At 44.2% G+C, this 17,988-nt stretch overlaps 2 protein-coding genes and 1 non-coding gene across 3 annotated transcripts; 2 read left to right on the top strand and 1 right to left on the bottom strand.

Annotated features, from left to right (window-relative positions):
• Positions 1 to 1,516: 1,516 nt before the first annotated feature.
• ctsc (cathepsin C) lies at positions 1,517 to 6,776 on the top strand. The gene is made up of 8 exons (XM_068745437.1): positions 1,517 to 1,729; positions 1,984 to 2,129; positions 2,658 to 2,812; positions 3,127 to 3,282; positions 3,415 to 3,533; positions 4,350 to 4,481; positions 5,095 to 5,327; positions 5,867 to 6,776. The coding sequence occupies exons 1-8, from the start codon at positions 1,555 to 1,557 to the stop codon at positions 6,131 to 6,133; spliced, it is 1,383 nt and encodes a 460-aa protein (XP_068601538.1). The 5' UTR covers positions 1,517 to 1,554; the 3' UTR covers positions 6,134 to 6,776.
• Positions 6,777 to 7,377: 601 nt separating this feature from the next.
• On the top strand, positions 7,378 to 12,803 carry rab38a (RAB38a, member RAS oncogene family). The gene is made up of 3 exons (XM_068745429.1): positions 7,378 to 7,579; positions 10,548 to 10,828; positions 12,651 to 12,803. Exons 1-3 carry the CDS (start codon positions 7,378 to 7,380, stop codon positions 12,801 to 12,803), a joined length of 636 nt encoding a protein of 211 aa, XP_068601530.1.
• Positions 12,804 to 13,694: 891 nt separating this feature from the next.
• trnam-cau (transfer RNA methionine (anticodon CAU)) lies at positions 13,695 to 13,767 on the bottom strand. Its single transcript has one exon. It is a non-coding gene; the product is annotated as a tRNA-Met (tRNA).
• Positions 13,768 to 17,988: the final 4,221 nt, after the last annotated feature.

Genomic DNA, 17,988 nt, shown 5'->3' with positions numbered 1-17,988 from the left:
TCTTTAATCCTGCTAAAAATCAAACGCCACAAAAAACACAACTTCCTTATTAGCGGAGGTAATAATAGGTAATGTGCGGGCTCACGTGCACATGAAAGTGAATAAGCAGTTTAGGAGGAGAGACTGAGCGCATAGGATTGGAACCAAGAAGACATGACAGAACACGGGGGGACAAATCTGTGCTCCAGGATCATAAAATTGAGAGAAACTTGAGTTTTAATTTCCTGTCAGTGGAAGCGAAAGAATATCAAGATCGAAGTGAGTCACTCCTCGAGGAAGCTCCATGGGATCAGCCTTATAATTCCCAACATCATCGTCCTGCATCCGTCGCTGCTGCCAGCTCCTTCGCATTATTGCAAAAGTGCACAAACATATTCCAAAATAACACACACACCTCCAAAGCACTAATGAGGCTGTATGACTAATACCTCTTCAGTCCTGTCTTCAGATGAGTGCTTATTATGGTCTGTCAAGGAGATGAATCGGTCCATGTCATGGTTACTATGGCGATCAATGCCTCCAACACTTCCATTAAGTGCCTGCTAGCTAAAATAAGCTCTTTAACCCCTTTAACCATAGACCTATCAAGATACGGTGACAGAAGCGCACGCGCACACACATGCACACACACAAGCTAGCTCTTTGACCTTCCTCAGAAGAAAAGTGATGACAGAATTTAGGATGTTTTCGAGACAGTTAAAAGAAAATTAAAAGTGGAACGTAAGTGAATGAGTTTGTATTGTCCTTGTTTATGCGAACAAACTGAAAATATTGCGCGTGCGCGTTGTGCTGCCTCTACAGTTTCACATACACAAACAGTTCACAGACCCTTCTGATCTTTTAAAAGCGTGGCTAAATTACCTGCCTGCCTGTCTGTCTGCCTGCCTGTCTGCCTGCCTGTCTGCCTGCCTGTCTGTCTGCCTGTCTGCCTGCCTGTCTGCCTGCCTGTCTGCCTGCCTGTCTGTCTGCCTGTCTGCCTGTCTGTCTGCCTGCCTGCCTGTCTGCCTGCCTGTCTGTCTGCCTGTCTGCCTGTCTGTCTGCCTGTCTGTCTGCCTGTCTGCCTGTCTGTCTGCCTGCCTGCCTGCCTGTCTGCCTGCTTGTCTGCCGCGCATGAGCACATCTGTCTGACCACATGACGCGGAAACCGAAGTCACGTGTCATGTAAAATATATATTTTCGTTTGGTTCCTTGTTCGCTGGAAGAAAAAACAAAACAGAATCTGCTATAAGAGTAGCGAGAGGTTGGGGATGTGTCATTTAGCAACTGAAGATGTGCTGATAATACTCCTCATTTGGTGATAATACTTAAAATAAAATGCTTAGGAACTTAAGGGAGGCTTTGCTGATGAACGCTTCAGCCAGCCAGCCGCAGTGTGCGCATGCGCGTTCTGCTGGAGTAGTCCATCTTGATCTGAAAGTTGACCCGCAGCTCTTTGTCCGAAGTTTCAGTTTTCATAAATAGACTGGTTTGCCGAGTCGCCGGAAACGCTTCGAGCTTTGCCTCGGAAAGACGCAGAATTACCGGCGTAGGAAGCTAAGCTAGCAGCACGCAAAGATGAGGCTGAGCGGGGTGCTGGTCTGCGTGTTCTGCGTGGTCCTGCTTTGGGCGGACGGGTCTTTGGGTGACACGCCGGCCAACTGCACCTACGAAGACCTGCTGGGGACGTGGGTGTTCCAGGTGTCCAAAGGGGGGGGGAACGAGACAGTCAACTGCTCAGCCTCAGCCTCAGGTAAAAAGCAGCCATGACTCACGTGACGTGTTACCTGCGTGGGGTTTTACAGTCTGGAAATCACGGAACGGCCTGTAGTTTGTTTGTTGCACTTCCTCTTCCACGAGGGGGGGGGGGGGGGGGGGTGTATTAGACTAGATATTAGGTATCTAGATATTAGACTAACTCCTTACATGCAGTTAGTCTAATATCTGTCAGCTGGTTCAGACAGAGGCTCTGATCTACTCGCTTATTGTGTTCTGTTTGCTCCTCAGCTGCCGGTGGAAGCACGGTGACCGTGACCCTGGACAAACTGTCCACGGCCTCAGACCGGCTGGGGAACACCGGCTTCTTCACCCTCATTTACAACCAGGGCTTCGAGGTGGTCATCAACGGCTACAAGTTGTTCGCCTTCTTCAAGGTGAACATGCCAATGTGCTAAAAACAAACAAAAACAATGGCTTCGTCTGTGCATGTGGGGGAGGAATGCACAGTGCGTGTAGGGGGCGTGGTCTCGATAGCCATGCAGTGTGATGTGTGCATGTGATTGAGGAATGGCATCAGTTTGTTTTAGTAAATTATGCTAAATTATACTTTCCCCAACTGTATACAAGTTCCCAACGATTCCCAGTTTATTCCCATAAATTCTCTTTGATGATTCATTCCAATGGAAAGTTTCCATCTTTTGGAGACTCCCTGAATTTTGCAACCCTACTCACATGACACTGGTGTGATCTTCCACTTCCTCGTTGTCTGCTCTGGTTTAATGTGACGACGCCGCACGTCTGGCGAGATTTCTTTTGTTCCTTTTTAGCCGTGACTCTCCCTCAAGCTTCTGTTTACATGAAGCGGCCTTGAGTTGCGTTAGCCTGACTTCGCTGAAGGGTGATAACGACATGATCCTGGTGATAATCTTTGCCTAATCTGATTGCATTTGTGACATTTTCAGTACTCGGAGACGGGCTCCAACGTGACCAGTTACTGTGACCAGACCCTGCCAGGGTGGGCACACGATGTCCTGGGACACAACTGGGCTTGTTTCACGGGGAAGAAAGTGAAAGCGGTGCCCCCCCGGACAGATTACAAACCAGTCTTAAGCAAGAGGTATAAAAATTCTTGGGGGGGGGGGGGGGGGGGACACAAACACGAGCTAGAGGTCAGCGGACTCTGTGAAAATCTTTGCACATGGAATTCAAACAGTGCAGACAACATTGATTAACTCACTTGATGATAAGGAAGAGCTAAGGTTGTCAGAGGTAAATGATTCATCAATATTTGTTCAATACTGCATGTTAAAATAGGATAGCCGTGTTCAATAGCGTCAGCAGTGTCCTGTTGAAGTTTCCAAGATGATGTGATTTGCTTCAGTATCTCCTGTTTTCCCACTTTAACGACACACATCACATGTCGCCTCCCAGGCGGCTCCAGAGTCTCTACAAACACAACCTGGGCTTCACCGATTCCATCAACTCGGCCCAGAAGTCCTGGAAAGCTGCGCCCTATCCGGAACTGGAGACCTACACTCGGCAGGAGCTGCACTACAGAGCAGGTGGCCCCGCCTCCAGCATCCCCAGGTGAGTGGTGCCCCCCCGCCGCCCCCATTTCCAGTACTAAACCACAGAGCAGTCGGGTGAAAGAACCACGTACTGGATTGGTCACAATGTCTGCCATGTGATGCATTTTGTCATTCTCCGTCTGCTCTCTAGGCGGGTTCGCCTGGTGCCCGTCGAAGCCGAGGTAACCAAAATGGCGGCGGCTCTGCCTGAGCATTGGGACTGGAGGAACATGAGCGGGCTTAACTTCGTCAGCCCTGTGCGAAACCAAGGTGTGCGTCAGTAGCTCTCCTCTAGAAACCTTTTTAATCTGCTTCATACAAACTGAAAGAGTGGCTCCAGAAAAGACAGAGAGGCTGCTGGGATATTAAACGATTAAATAAAAACATGCAAACCGTATATCGGAAGGATCGGCGGCCGTCGCTAAGGTCAGACCCTGGACGACTTCGCTTTCCCCTCCGGTGTTTCTGCACGGCGAGGGCTGACGTGTCTCGATAGAAACCGTCTAATCCGCCGTTCGGCGCTCGTTCACTTCCACGTCACGAGTCGAGTCGATGCTTCTCGTTTCCGTTTCGGTTCGGATTGAGGATAAACCGTTCCGGCTGATGCAGTGAGACGCGTGCCTGTCTGCCGCAACGTGCCTCTCAAAGCTAACGGACAGTGAAGACATTACTGGCACCTTAAAGGTGGTGATGATTTGTTAAGAGCTCTAACTTCTGTGTCCTTGCATCATCTCTTAAAAAAAAGGGAAGCTGCTAAAAGTCTCCCACCAGCGTCGCTCTTTATTTTGAGTTAATTGCCGTTACGTCTCATTAGACTGAAGAGGCGTCGCGGGTCTGTCTCCAGCGTCACCCCGAGTCCGTGCTCGTGGTTTGTCTCCATTTTTACTACCGATGCTGAACAGACCAAACGACGGCGACGCTGCTCACTGTGGCGGTTATCTTGCATTTAGGCCATCCTCACAGGGGATCCCTAATTTATGGACTTCAGCGAGGAGGAATCTGCAGTTTTAATTCCTGCCCTGAATGTACTTCACAAACATTATTGTGTAACAACAACAACCCTAAATCTGGACGCTCCTGTTTCAGAACCTTGTGGTAGCTGCTACGCTTTCGCCACCATGGGGATGCTGGAAGCTCGCATCCGAATCCTCACCAACAACAGCGTGGCCCCCATTCTCAGCCCACAACAGGTGGTCTCCTGCTCCCAGTACTCTCAAGGTAAATAATCTGGACGTCTATCCCTAAAAGGTGAATATTACAGATGTGAGCCGGGCAGAAATTGTATTTATTTATTTACATGTAACAGAAGTGGTGGCTTGTAATTTATTTTATCAATATTTGTGAGTAAATTGCTTCATGGCGCAAAGAGTTTTACATTTCAGAGAAAAGTTGTTACCCTGTTCCAATCAGAAAACACATTGATCTCTGAATTGATTAACTCACTCACACAGTAGCTGGTCAGCTGCTCCAGTGTGTTCTTAAGTTTCACGAGGCTGCTCTGATTTGATTGATGAACATTTCAAAGTCTTTGTCAGGTAAGAATGAAAATGGCTGGGATTAATAGCCAATAGTCAAACATCATAATTTGCTTAAATGAGTCGCCTGATGTGAAACATTTTCAGCCACTCCTCCAATCTTTGTGCGATCATGTGGAGCAGATATCACCTGATCCGTCAATTAAAGATTTCCGTCGTCTCCGTGTCATGTAAAAGTGTTCCTTTGATGAAGTTTGCCGTTTCGTGGTTCTTCTGAAGAGCATTGGAAAAGCTTCCTTTCATAACTGGATCCCAGAGCTTTCTGACGGCTTTAACGCTCGCCTCTCTTCTTTAAGGTTGTGATGGCGGGTTCCCTTACCTGATTGGGAAGTATGTCCAGGATTTTGGCATCGTGGACGAGTCTTGCTTTCCCTACATGGGTAGGAATTATCCGTGCCGCTTGCCTCAGAACTGCGGCCGCATTTACAACGCAGAGTACAGCTACGTGGGTGGATTTTACGGGGGCTGCAGTGAAGCGGCCATGATGCTGGAACTGGTCCGGAATGGCCCCATGGCGGTGTCCTTTGAGGTACGTCAGCTGCTCGCTGCTTCCTAATGGCTTTCGCTGTCAGTGCAAGTTTTGCTTCTTGGATTCATCCTAATCTGAAACTTAATACCTCCTAGTCACAACATTTGGATATTCTTGCACTCGACTGTGTGAATGATACTGAAAGTGACTCCTAGTTCAGACAAGTTTCAGGCTTAATGGTCAAAGGCTTACTTAAATAATGTGGGGAGAACCCCCCCCCCTGCAATATGTCATGTTCTCCTATTTCTGGATTGCAAAGCTCTAAAACTTTGCACTTTGCTTCTTCTTTTTTTAAACATCTGATAAACAGGATAGTTTGTCACTCCTATTTATCCAGTCTATTTATAGAACAGTCACTCAACATAAGGGCATTGCTCAGGTTTAGCTCGTCTTCTTAGCCGCATACGACGAAACCATCAAGGCACCAATCTCAAGAGTTCCTCCTGGATGAAGAGTTTCCTTCTCGTCCTGAACGCTGTCTGTATTTCCTTCTCCTTTCTTTTGCCCTGCGTCTGTGCCTCATATTTATCCATCTGCAGGTCTACCCCGACTTCATGCATTACAAACGGGGCATCTACCACCACACGGGGCTAACGGACCCCTTCAACCCCTTCGAGCTGACCAACCACGCCGTGCTGCTGGTGGGGTACGGCCGCTGCCACGAGACCGGACAGAAGTACTGGATTGTGAAGAACAGCTGGGGCACGAAGTGGGGAGAGGACGGATTCTTCAGGATCCGGCGGGGGCAAGACGAGTGCGGCATCGAGAGCATCGCCGTCGCTGCCGTGCCCATCCCCCGGCTGTAGGCGCGGTGGAAAGGGAAGATGATTAATCTCACCGACGCAGCCTTGCTTTATTCCCTATCGATCAACGCTGTTTTCCAAGACAAAATCTGTCGCTTCTCGCATGGCTAGCATCCGTCTTCGTCCTCTGTCCAACAGGTGGAAAATGAAGTCACATATTGAGATTGTCCAGGACAGAAAGGACTTTCCTGGACAAGGTCAAATGTAGGAAGGTTTTTCCATCGCTTTCCACCCATTGTTGACATTATTCTGCTGTGGGATGGTATCAGGCGGGAGGTGCAATTTTAATGTTTATTATATTTAGTGGTCAGCTGCCTATGAATGGTTTCATTCAGCCCTCGGAAATGACACATTACATTCTAACATTCAAAGGGAACTGAGGACTCCGGGTTCGAGTCCCTCGGCTGCAGGACATTCATTCTTTTTTCTCAGGGAAGCACGTTGGAGAAACGAACATCAAACGATGCCATGTTTGCCTGTGGAGCGTGTTAAAGGGATTTTTCAGCCATTAAAGTTAAAAACAAAAAAAGTTATTGTTCTGTCTGTCTGCATCCAAGTACGCGTAAAGTTTTGTATATGAGATTTACACTTTGGCGTGTTTTTCTTTCAAATTAAATTTGACTCAATAAAAGCTTGTCAAATTTGATGTGTCCGTAAGAACATACTTTCATTCCTTTTATTTTACATTTTGCATCTGCAGCTTTTTTGCGCAGATTCTTTGAACATGAATTTTTTTTAAATGCAAAATTTAAGAAGATCCATAATGACTGACTGCGAGTAGCAATAAATACTTTCTGAGGTACTTGTACTTGTGTATTTCCATTTCACCTTCTATAATCTAATTGTTATTCTGATAATTCTCGGTGCAGGTTCTGGTTTTGGACACTTCATGCTCGTGTCAATAGTTTTACTTACTTTACTTTTTTTATTGTGAAACTATTTCTTTTAATTGCTCCTCTTAGTAAATTAAACGCTGACGTGTGAAAACAGAGCATTGTATCCCGAAGGGCTTTCCACGCGCACCAGCCCCGTGGCGCGCCCAGGCGGCTCCCCTCCGTGCGTCACAAGGTCGAGACGTCTGCTCCACTCCTCCGCGTGGACAGGGCGTACCTCACCTCCCCTTCTCCTCCTCCTTACTCCCAACTCTCACACGTTCTCCCTCCGCCGTCCCTGCGCGTCTCCGTCTCACACCCGGCTCCTCTCCTTTACGGTGGATTCATGCGCAACTCTCGCCCTCCTCGGCCGCCATGCAGAACAACCACCATAAGGAGCATCTCTACAAGATTCTCGTGATCGGGGATCTCGGCGTCGGCAAGACCAGCATCATCAAGCGGTATGTCCATCGCAACTTCAGCCCCAACTACCGAGCCACCATCGGAGTGGACTTTGCGCTGAAAGTCCTGAACTGGGACCAGGAGACGGTGCGCCTTCAGCTGTGGGACATCGCAGGTACAGTCCGAGTCCACGCACACGAAAAAGCAGATCTGCAGGATGGAAAAAACTGCCTTTGATCCAACTAATAGAGAAAGTTGTTTAAACTGAACTAAAGTCTAAAGCATAAGTATCTTATATGTTGTTTGTTTTTTTTAAGTTTTGTTTTTGTGAAAGGTTCTAATGAAAAAGGCTTGGATAATTAAGTTAAAGTTTATTAAAGTTAATCCAAATGAACTTTTGTCCCTCCATAATGCCTCCAAATAATAAATGAATATAGGAAAATGAAAACTAGAGACTTCAGGAGGCTTCATGTTATTTCAGGCTTTATTTCAGGCCCTTTCAATAGTATGGCATTTTGAGTTACATAGTTAAAGGTCAGATAAAAACAAAAAAGGAAAGGAGTGTTTCATCACTGATGTTATTTCACCCTTTTGACAGAGGGATGATAATGGCTTATTCGTAGTTAATCGTGTTACTCGCTTTAAATCACACATTTGAGCAATTACATGCCTTTATTCACGCTGAAGCCAAGACAGAGAGGCCGAGGCAAACATTTCCTCCAAGCTTCTCACATCACGTGTCATTTCTGCATCTGTCATTGATACGGAATCAAACTTGAACCTGTGATCTTTCATCTCATGCAAACAGCAGCTGGATTCAGGAGGCCCATATAAGCGGTGGCAGTCCGTTCCACAGTGATTCTGTTGCTCCCGGCGACCACTCATCAGTTCTGTGCAGCCCTTACTTTTGTGATATTCCCTTTTATTTCAGAACTTATTTCCATGTTGTCATTTTTTTTAAATCAGATTTCATCCCTCTGATGGAGAAAAACACATTTTCTCTGGGAGAGCACATTTCACATTTCCCTCAGTCACTATTTAATGCGCTGGTTGTTCACGTAAGAGTGAAATAGCAATGGCTTTTGACTGTGACCCTTTTGCGCGAGATAAGAAAACAGCAGTCTCATCTTACATGAGTGTTGGCTGAGGTTTGGAAGACTCCGCCGACCTGCTGCTCGCTCCCCTCCTGTGTGCTTTCTCCAATAAGCACAAGCAGTCATGTGTCTCGAACTCATGTGAGTGAGATTTGAAGCTGAGCTCTTGTGTACAGAAGCCTTTTATTTGTGAACTGTGGACGAGTGTCTCTCTCTGGGACACTGCTCTGGGTCTGCACCAGGGACAGCCCGTGGAGGTTTTATCTTTGATCTGTCTGTCTGTTAGGTCGCAAGATAACTCAAAAGGTTACTGACGGATCTTGATGAAATTTTCAGAAAATGTTGGGAATGTTACCAGGAACAGATTATTAAATTTTGGTGATGATCCAGAAGAGATCCTGGATTCTGAATCGCTTTGAATTTCCCGTTAACATTGCAGTCAATGGAGCGCCACATTTCCCCCCCTCAATATCTCAGTTGATTATTGACCGATGTTTATGGAATTTGACGCAATCATGTAGGGTGGGGCCATATCTTACCAAATTTCATTCGGATCGGATCTGGATTGCAGATATTATCGCATTTAAAAAAAAATCAAAACCTTTATGAAATTCCCTGCATTGTAAATGGTGCTTGTTTTCTGATAACACTTGAGCGCTAATATGGTCAAAAATGCGGATAAATCCTAATCTGCACACTCCAACTGCTTTTCTAGTTCCTGATATATTCTTTTCCAGTCATCATCACTGAGGTTTTTGGTTCAGTTGTCTTTCTAAGATTGCCCCCCCAAAAAAAACAAACAAACCAGAAACGATGATGTCACTCTTTGACAAAATAATAATAATCACCACCACCCATTTTAACCACCATTTGTCTGTAGTCTGAGCTGACACGGGGACAGGCTGGCTGCGCCGCCATGTAGCATGAGGGTGTGAGTGAGGCCCGTTTCAGGGCTTACTGGGAGAGTTTCATATGTGTTCTTCTGCAGCCTTTTCAAAATCACTTGCACACACATGGTGTAATCAGGGGATTGCCCCCCCAGACTTGGAGGCCTGAGATGGAATGTTCTGAAATCTGACACGCCACCTCCTAATCTTTAAATGTGACTGGCCATCAGCTCGGTGTACAGTGTGACCTCAGTTTGAACTATGCATTAGTTTTGCAGGTAGCTTATGTTTCTGGTACATTTTTAACTAAGAGAACCGAGTGTGGAAGCTGCAGCCTACACAGCCTCCCTGTTTCATGCAGCCCTTCTCCAGAAAGTCTAGGCACGCCCCTGGCGGTGCCGTCTCCTATAGACCATGTTCCGCACGGAGGAACCGAGCCTCTAATCTACAACATCTCCACTGAGCCATTGCTACGCCTCATCTCTATTCATGAAGAACGCTGCACCTCTTGCTGTAGCTTTTAACCCTTAAAAGTCCTGAACACCTTCCTCAATCAGCATCATACAGTGAGCGCTGGGCTCCATCGGAGATATTGAACAAATAAAATCTGGAGGGCTTCAAGTTTTCTCTTCTTGATGGACTGGTTTGGGCTTCTGGTTTGTGTGAGAATGTCTGTGAGCTGATAGTGAGGCTGGTACTGATGGTACTCGAGCAGAAATTATGGATGGGGAACATCAGAGCGGACCAACATTCCGCTGGGGCTTATCGAATTAGTTCTCTCAGAAATCTTTCAGGAAGGTTCACCGCCAGGCACACACACACTGACACAGCAAGCAATCTTTTTCTAAAGCTCTTTCAACAGTAGAAATATGGATGAAATTGTGTGTTTGTGTGTATCTGTGTGTGTGGGAAGAGATTTGTCATTGCTTGAATGACAACACTTATATACCGGTAGTTGTGTGTAGGAAATCAAGCTTTTGTGTGTGTGTGTGCGTGATGCTGAAGCGGAGCTGCACCACACAGGATGCGCCTCACCCCCCCTCCGAAAATGGGTACAGGGTCAATTAGTAGGCGATGTTGTGTTGTGTTGTGTTGTGTGTGTTTTTTCTCCTGTACGCCTCAATGATTCATCCGTGTCTTTATACCCGTGTGTGCCTTCCAGGTCAGGAGAGGTTCGGCAACATGACCCGCGTCTACTACCGCGAGGCCATGGGCGCTTTCATCGTGTTCGATGTGACAAGGCCCGCCTCCTTTGAGGCCGTCGCCAAATGGAAGGAGGACTTGGATTCCAAACTGACACTTGCTAATGGGAAGCAAATATCCACGGTGCTTTTGGCTAATAAATGCGACCAGGGCCAGGATGTGCTGACCAATAATGGAATAAAGATGGAGCAGTTCTGCCAGGAGAATGGATTTGTGGGATGGTACGAGACATCTGCAAAGGTGAGACACGGGACGCGCACACACACAAAGCAGAGACCTATAGCGAGCGGAATGGTGCTGTGAATACAAAGCAGCCTTCAGTGGGCGCTTTGAGGTTGAAGCCTATGTCTGCAGCCGTGTCCTTCCCGTTCGGATGTCTGTGGGGAGCGGCTCCATCCCCGCTGCACACAGACTTAGTCTGTGAAACTCAGCTCGCCCTCAAAGGATTCCCGCACGTCCCGAAAAAGCCTCTGTGGTGGCATCTCCACAGGGTAATCATCTACTGTCAGTCTACTTAGGATCTGCATATGAATAAAAGCCCAGTCAATAAACTCCGGTGCTTTTTTAGTGGAGCTGAGTCTTATGACTGACGCTCCTGTTGTGCTTTTTCAGGTCAGCTGCTCAGTACCAGGTGCTGCCATCCAGTAAGGATGTGCAGAAATCAGTCAGTCCACAGTTTTCTCCTAACATTTAGGTGAATGACTCGTCTTTGCCTCCTTGCATATCGTTAGAGTTTTAGTTTTGGGTGATCAATACTATTTTAACTAGAAAAGCACTGAGAGCGCAGACCTCTGCCGAGCGCCTCATCTCCCTATATTGTGATTTACACCCAAAGATTATTGTCCTACATTTATTTTATCTATATTTGGAGATTCCTTAACCATGGAAACAAACATTTAACAATTAGAATCACAATGTTATCATTATTAGTTTATAAGTTATTCACTAAAAGCAGTCTTTTAGCGGGCGGAGGTAAAAATGAAACTGGAGCCAGGAGATGGTACGGTTATCTTAGCAGAAACATTTTACCTGGAATTAACCAAAGGTGACACAGAATGCTTTTTTGGTTACTAATGTGGAGGAGGAATCTCACAGCTGGGTGATGAGGGAAGAATGAGCACACACACACACACACACATAGGCAGTCATATGGTGTATAAAATCTGCACTCAGAACTGAACTAAAAACACAATTATATACATATATATATATATTTTAAAAGGTACATGAAACGTAAATAATTCAAGGTTGTTTGATTTTCCCCTTTACATTATAGCTTTAGGAGTTACACAATTACAATTTGAGGTTTTGGTGTTTTAAACTGGAAGAATCTTTTGTTGGTGATCAAACAGTAAGTTTGATAGATTTTGACATGATCCGCAGAGGCGTCCGGTTTCACATCCTACTGAGCACGATGCTGGATCTAATGAATATTCAGAGCTTCTACCGCAACTATATCACGCATATTTAAAAGGAAAGTACGAGTGTGTGTGTCTCTGCTGCCGGGCCTCTCCCTACGCGATCCTCTCGAGGGACCATTTCTCGGGTTTGCTCAGTTTCCAGCTCTGGTCTGAGACTTTTTAAATTCTTTGTTTCGGTGCATTTATGCTTTATTTTCCATCTGTAGAATAGTGCTGTGAATAATGCAACACAAGTTTGCAAGGATTTTTGCATCAGCGCTGCACTGAATCGCACTGTGTTATCCATGATACAGTCTGTGGCCAATTACAACAACGTGACCTCAAAGTTATCTTAAAATAGTGAAGAAATAGTGAAGAAGAAAAAAAAAACCTGCAGAAAAATATTATTATACATTATTATTTTATTTCATAATGAATCTGAATGAGCGGCACTTTGGATTTTTTTTTTTTTCTGTTCTGCGTTGATTAATCATCCTGTTATTCATGCACGCTGTCCCAAGTTTTCCTAGTCGGCCACGCCGCCAGTCTACAGCGCCGTCTCTGTCAGGACATCCATAAAAATGTCTTTATCAATTGATCATCCCTCCTTTTCCCTTCCACTTCCTTTCCATTTATTTCTCAATTTATCCTCTGTTTTCCAGGAGAACATCAACATCGATGAAGCAGCCAACTGCTTGGTGAAGCACATCATCGCCAGCGAAACTGACATCCAATTGGAAGTGGCGGATACCGTCACGCCGCACTTAGAGAAGGACAAAGAGGGCACGTGCTCCTCTTGCTTCCGATCCCAGTAACCGACCGGCTGCTGGTTTTCCTTTTGTATCCCGTTACAGAGGAGCGACTCTGTCAGGTTAAAGGAGACTGGATAGATGCCGTCTCCTCTCCCGGCTGGTTGCTATAGGGCTGGGTGGGCGTTGGGGGTCGCACAGAGGCATCTGGATGAAGAAATGCATGGACAGAGTGGGATGGGAAGAGTGAAAGAAAGATGGACTTTCCATGTGTGTGCTTTTCATAAGCAAGAGAGATTTCAAGCCTTAACTCTGCTAGATTAGGTCAGTGGGAAAACTCATGACAGGAAGATTACAGTCAACAAGCTGCATGTTTGTGCCAAAGGTCGTTTTAGATGACTGTCTCCTTCTTTCTCCTCTTCTCTTGGTTTCTCTCCATGCTTTTCTTTATCTTGTCCACCATGTTTTCCTCTGGGCTCATTTCTTTTCATCCCTCCTCCCACGTTATTTAGCACAGCTAAGCAGGAAAATAACCATATTTATATCCCAGATTTTAATGCTAGTATATTAAATTTATATTCCACTTCTCAGTATTTCTAATATTTGTAATTATGTGACAAATGCACACACAAACACACACATGAAAAGAAACCATAGCTGTACTTACAATATCTAAATGTGATTTTGTGGGTTTTTTTTATGCTCTGCTCTCCTGAGTTTGGTGGAAACATGATGTTATCAGCATATGTGAACGCACCCATATAAAAGGATGGGATATAAATATAATGCAACCGATTAGCTTTCAATAGTTAGACCTGACCTGATGGTATGCCTTTTTCTCGACAGTCAAGTAAGACATCAACACCGAAGATGACGCTCATTTCAGGCTGTCAGATTTTTTTTTATGAGTAATAACCCCCCCTCCTGCATTGTATTTCCATACAACTCGAAAACATTTGCCACGTGTGAGGCTTGAACTCACTATCTTCAGATTATGAGACTGACGCGCTGCCTACTGCGCCAACGAGGCTGTGTCGTTCATGGGGTCTACCTCACCTGGCTGTACATCCATGCATGACATGGTCCTTTTCAAATATGCTTTTGTAGGCATCCATAAGGTGTGGATTTATTTTTTGTATTATACATTTGCAGGTAAACTTACCACTTGGTGACTCCGGTTTGTCTCATTAGTGAGTGCTTGCTGAAAGCCGATGGGTAAAAATGAAACATTTAGTCACTGCAAAGAAATTATAATCCAGCAAGTTTAGTCATGATTGATTGTGTTCTGATTTGCTCAGAGAGAAGATGGAAGTTCAAGATCCACGCTACACGGTGTTAAACTAAAAAATGTGTGAGAGAGATGCTGGATTCAGAACAACTCTTGGACACAGATGAGACAGGAATGAAGCAGCCACAGCGTATTTGTTATCCTTCAAAGTACATTACACAATTATTCAAATCGTGTTTTGACTGTGTGCTACAATTTTTAATATTGCTGTAGAGAAATGCATTCTCACAATAATGCTATGATACACGACTCTTTATATGTTGAAGTATGCTATTTGTTTTAAAGCCTTTACCCGGTGAGAGCCTCAAACGCTCCATCTTCACATTATGAGGCTGACATGCTCCAATGAGGCGTCACCAAATGGACATCGTGGTTGGGAGGCGTTGCAGCTGTTTCATATGTGGTTACATCTTGTCCTACATATGTAAAATGATATGGTTAATAAATGATAATAAAAACAACTTCCAAAATCACTGGAAAAATATAATTAAAATGTCAAATATTTTGTATATGAGTCCAAAAAGTGTGCATCTAATAATTGCTTTCTTAAATCTTCTTTTTTTCTCTCACAAATTGGTTTCTAACATTGTTAGATTTTTACATTTTAAGGCATTTTTAATCATTTACATTTTATCCTGATGCTTTCTTTAGAAATTCAAATGAGGCTCCAGGTGAGAAATCCCTTCCGTTGTTTTAAGGGCGTCTCTGATCCAATGAAACTCAGTTGTATTTTTTTTGCTTGGTTTTGTTTTAATGTGTTTTTGTGTTATAACCAGATCAAACTTAACTGAGAGCTTGATATTTTTTAGCCTTTTTATGAACAGAACCACAGAATCTGTTCCCGGGTCTCCTTTTAAATCATCACAGGAGACTTTCTTTCTTGTGCTCTATTTTTTTTTTACCCCTGCAATGAAAATCGGATCTCGTGGCTAAAAGAGTTTGTTATATTTGATTTTAGGCTACAAGACGAGACTGTCTTTACCTTCGTATGCAGTGAAGGACTTTGATCCTTCACTGACAGAAATTTTCTTTTCAAAGTTCGGTTGTTATTTTAAGTACCGGTAAGCTTTATAAGAAATTAACTATCAATCATTCATCATCATCATCATCATCATCTCCCTCAATAGCTAACACCTTTTTTAACGTGGTGGCTTCACTTCATCCCAGAGAGACGGAGGTATAGTCCATTGTTCAGCAGACTCCTGGACATGGGATTGGGGGTCAGTCCACTCGCTTGATGAACACTCTAATTTGTAATCATTGCATCTGATTTCGACCATTGAATGAACAATTATGGCGGTGAAGACAGGAAGAGAGACTCTGGTCTGGATGTGTGGAAATGTTTCTCCACTGTGCGTCAGAAGTCGACCCTCTTCTCAGGACACCCACACAGCCACACACACACACTCACATCTGAAACACACAGATGATCAGAAGGTTTCATTTCTCGCTCTCCGCTGGTCTCTAAGGCAACAGGCAGGAGAGATGGTTTTTATTTCCCATTGATTCGATTCCCATGTAGCACGTGAAGAAGATGAAAAAGAGAGACAGGAAGAGACGGAGAGGAACCATAAAAACATGGTCTGTAATCACGAGAACTCTAAGTCACGCAGGCTAATAGGCTGCATGTGATTTCAGGATGACTTTACGTCCCCTCTCTTCCTGAACACAAACTGATTTAAACGGTTCACGCATGGACATCTAAGCTGTGTTTCACAGCAAGGTCCTGAGACTCTGGATTACTGAAACGTTCGTTAACATTGCAGGAAAAGACGCTTTTACAGTAAATTGCAGTAAAAGCCTATTTTAATCGTGTAGGGTGGCAACCTCTATCGTATCACTAAATTCCATCTGGATCAGATCCAGATTGAGGATGTTATGGAGATTTTTCGAGAACACTTGTTTTTTTTTATGTCTGAATGTCTGACGATGCACTTTGAGCTACTTGCACGGTTTTACACTGCAAATGGCAAATAAATTGAAGGATTGAAGGATTGATTGAATAATATTTCTCTTATTCCCTCCACAAAGGAGGTTTGGATTTTGCTGGCCTTTACCAAGACACTGTGGTCACAATTATCAGTTGGCAAACGGATTTGTTGACTGAAAGTGTGCTTTTTTGTGATTACGGTAACCTAAACTAATGATGCTATCAACGTTAATCAATTTACTAAAGGTTTGTTTTCATGGCTAGAGAATCTAAAATATAGATAAAATAAGCAGGGCCATTATTTTTCGTGTAAATCACAATATGCTTGGCGGAGGTCTGCACTTAGGTCTGCTTTCCTAATTTATCTTTGGGATTCACTTCCTGTTTGCTAGATTGTTCTTGCTCTATTGTGATATTCCTCAGTTACATTTTTAATTTTCATAGTTGGTTTCTCTTTCGACTCATTTTGTATCTTGATATCTTTTAAAACGGATTTGAGCGGGTAACATAGTTGGAAAACAAATGCAAACTTTAGAACATAAGTAATTCATTAACCCCTTGTGATCCTGGATATTGCGGGCTTTGTTGGCGATGAAGGATATTTATTTTCTCGCTGTGACACATAGAATTATAAATAATAAAATGGTGTGAGAGCAGCAATAAAATAAATAAAAAGCCCCAGTGAAATAAATACAGGCACTGAGCTCGGTTGTCGTGCTACTGTATTGCATGGTCGATAAACATTGAGAGAGGTGCTGGAAGTGAAAGCTCTGACAAGCGTAGTCCAGCTTTGAATTACAGACACAATAAAGCTTGAATCGATAGCAGGAGCCGGAGACACAGGGGGGGGGGGGGGATGAATGAAAATAGCACCTCCACCTTTGATCAAATATTCGTCTGTGGGTGCAAGAGTTTGTGAGGGAGACCTCACAGCAGCGCCGGTCTCAGCCGGTTTTAAATGGACTGCTGCGTGGAAAATCAGAAGGACTGCTCTGGATGACTCACCGTTCACCACCACTTCTCTTCCTCTTTTTGAGACACACACACACACACACAATTTTACTAGTGTTACGTCCCCTTTGGCTCGTGGGGAATAAGGGCACGAACATCCAACCAGATGTAACCGGTAACGTAAATGTATTTAGTAACAAGTTAAATAATTTGTTAAACAGCACAAAAGAGAAGACGCTGCTCAAATCAAAGAAAGAATCAAAACACACAAGATATCTCGCTCAAAGACGGTACAAATTACGTCACTCCACTAACTTATATATTAATTACGAAGGCGAGACGGACACCCGCTACACCTAATGTATCTAAACAAAATGGCTATATGATCTGAGTGGGAAGCAAAACCAGCATTGAAACTCTTACCTGTGTGCCCAGTCTCTCTAAAACACTGAGCTTTCCAGTTGCAGATGTTTAATTGAAAGGAACAGAAACACAAACAGGCAACATAATTGTGTACAATGGCACAACAGTTAAACGTGCTTCGGACCGAGATATTTCACATTTTTGATGAACTTATGCAGCAAAAATGAGCAATTCCAACATTTCTCAATAAATTTATCTCTAATGTCAGTCGGAACTCCATTCAATGCTTTGTAAAGCTTTTTTTTTTAGGTCGTTCAAAGAACTCTGCTGGCACTAAGAAATGAAGAAGACACTGTTTTAAACCGCCACAGCAAAGAACCATTGAGCAAAGAGGATAGGTTGTTTCTCTCGTGAGTAGAGAAGAATCCTCTTATATTTAACGATCGCTCTGGGGTTTGGTTGTGATCTTATCTTTTTTTTTTTTATCTCTAGACAATTAGCAAAGAATGACAAGTGCTGCAGTCTTGCCATCAAGAAAATTGAAAATCCAAAAGAAACATCTTAACGTCACCAGATGAACGCAATGATTGAACCTTGGAAGAAAAGAAAAAAGACACTTCTTAGATCCAGTGGCGGGCGGTCAGGGCCTGCAAGGCCTTCTCTGCTTGCCTAACATAACCAGAAATCAAGAATACATGATCATATTTATGATAAAATCA

The sequence above is a fragment of the Brachionichthys hirsutus genome, chromosome 11 (assembly GCF_040956055.1).
Source record: "Brachionichthys hirsutus isolate HB-005 chromosome 11, CSIRO-AGI_Bhir_v1, whole genome shotgun sequence".
NCBI classification, from domain to species: domain Eukaryota; kingdom Metazoa; phylum Chordata; class Actinopteri; order Lophiiformes; family Brachionichthyidae; genus Brachionichthys; species Brachionichthys hirsutus.
The sequence above is the reverse complement of the archived record's forward strand: the minus strand, read 5'-3'. Positions and strand labels throughout refer to the sequence as shown.

Excerpts from the sequence above, each read along its gene's own strand:
- ctsc (XM_068745437.1), top strand. The coding sequence starts at position 1,555 with ATGAGGCTGAGCGGGGTGCTGGTCTGCGTGTTCTGCGTGGTCCTGCTT. Across the intron at positions 1,730-1,983 it reads CTGCTCAGCCTCAGCCTCAG|CTGCCGGTGGAAGCACGGTG; the intron begins GTAAAAAGCAGC and ends TTTGCTCCTCAG. Across the intron at positions 4,482-5,094 it reads CTGCTCCCAGTACTCTCAAG|GTTGTGATGGCGGGTTCCCT; the intron begins GTAAATAATCTG and ends CTCTTCTTTAAG.
- rab38a (XM_068745429.1), top strand. The coding sequence starts at position 7,378 with ATGCAGAACAACCACCATAAGGAGCATCTCTACAAGATTCTCGTGATC. Across the intron at positions 7,580-10,547 it reads TCAGCTGTGGGACATCGCAG|GTCAGGAGAGGTTCGGCAAC; the intron begins GTACAGTCCGAG and ends TGTGCCTTCCAG. Across the intron at positions 10,829-12,650 it reads GGTACGAGACATCTGCAAAG|GAGAACATCAACATCGATGA; the intron begins GTGAGACACGGG and ends TCTGTTTTCCAG.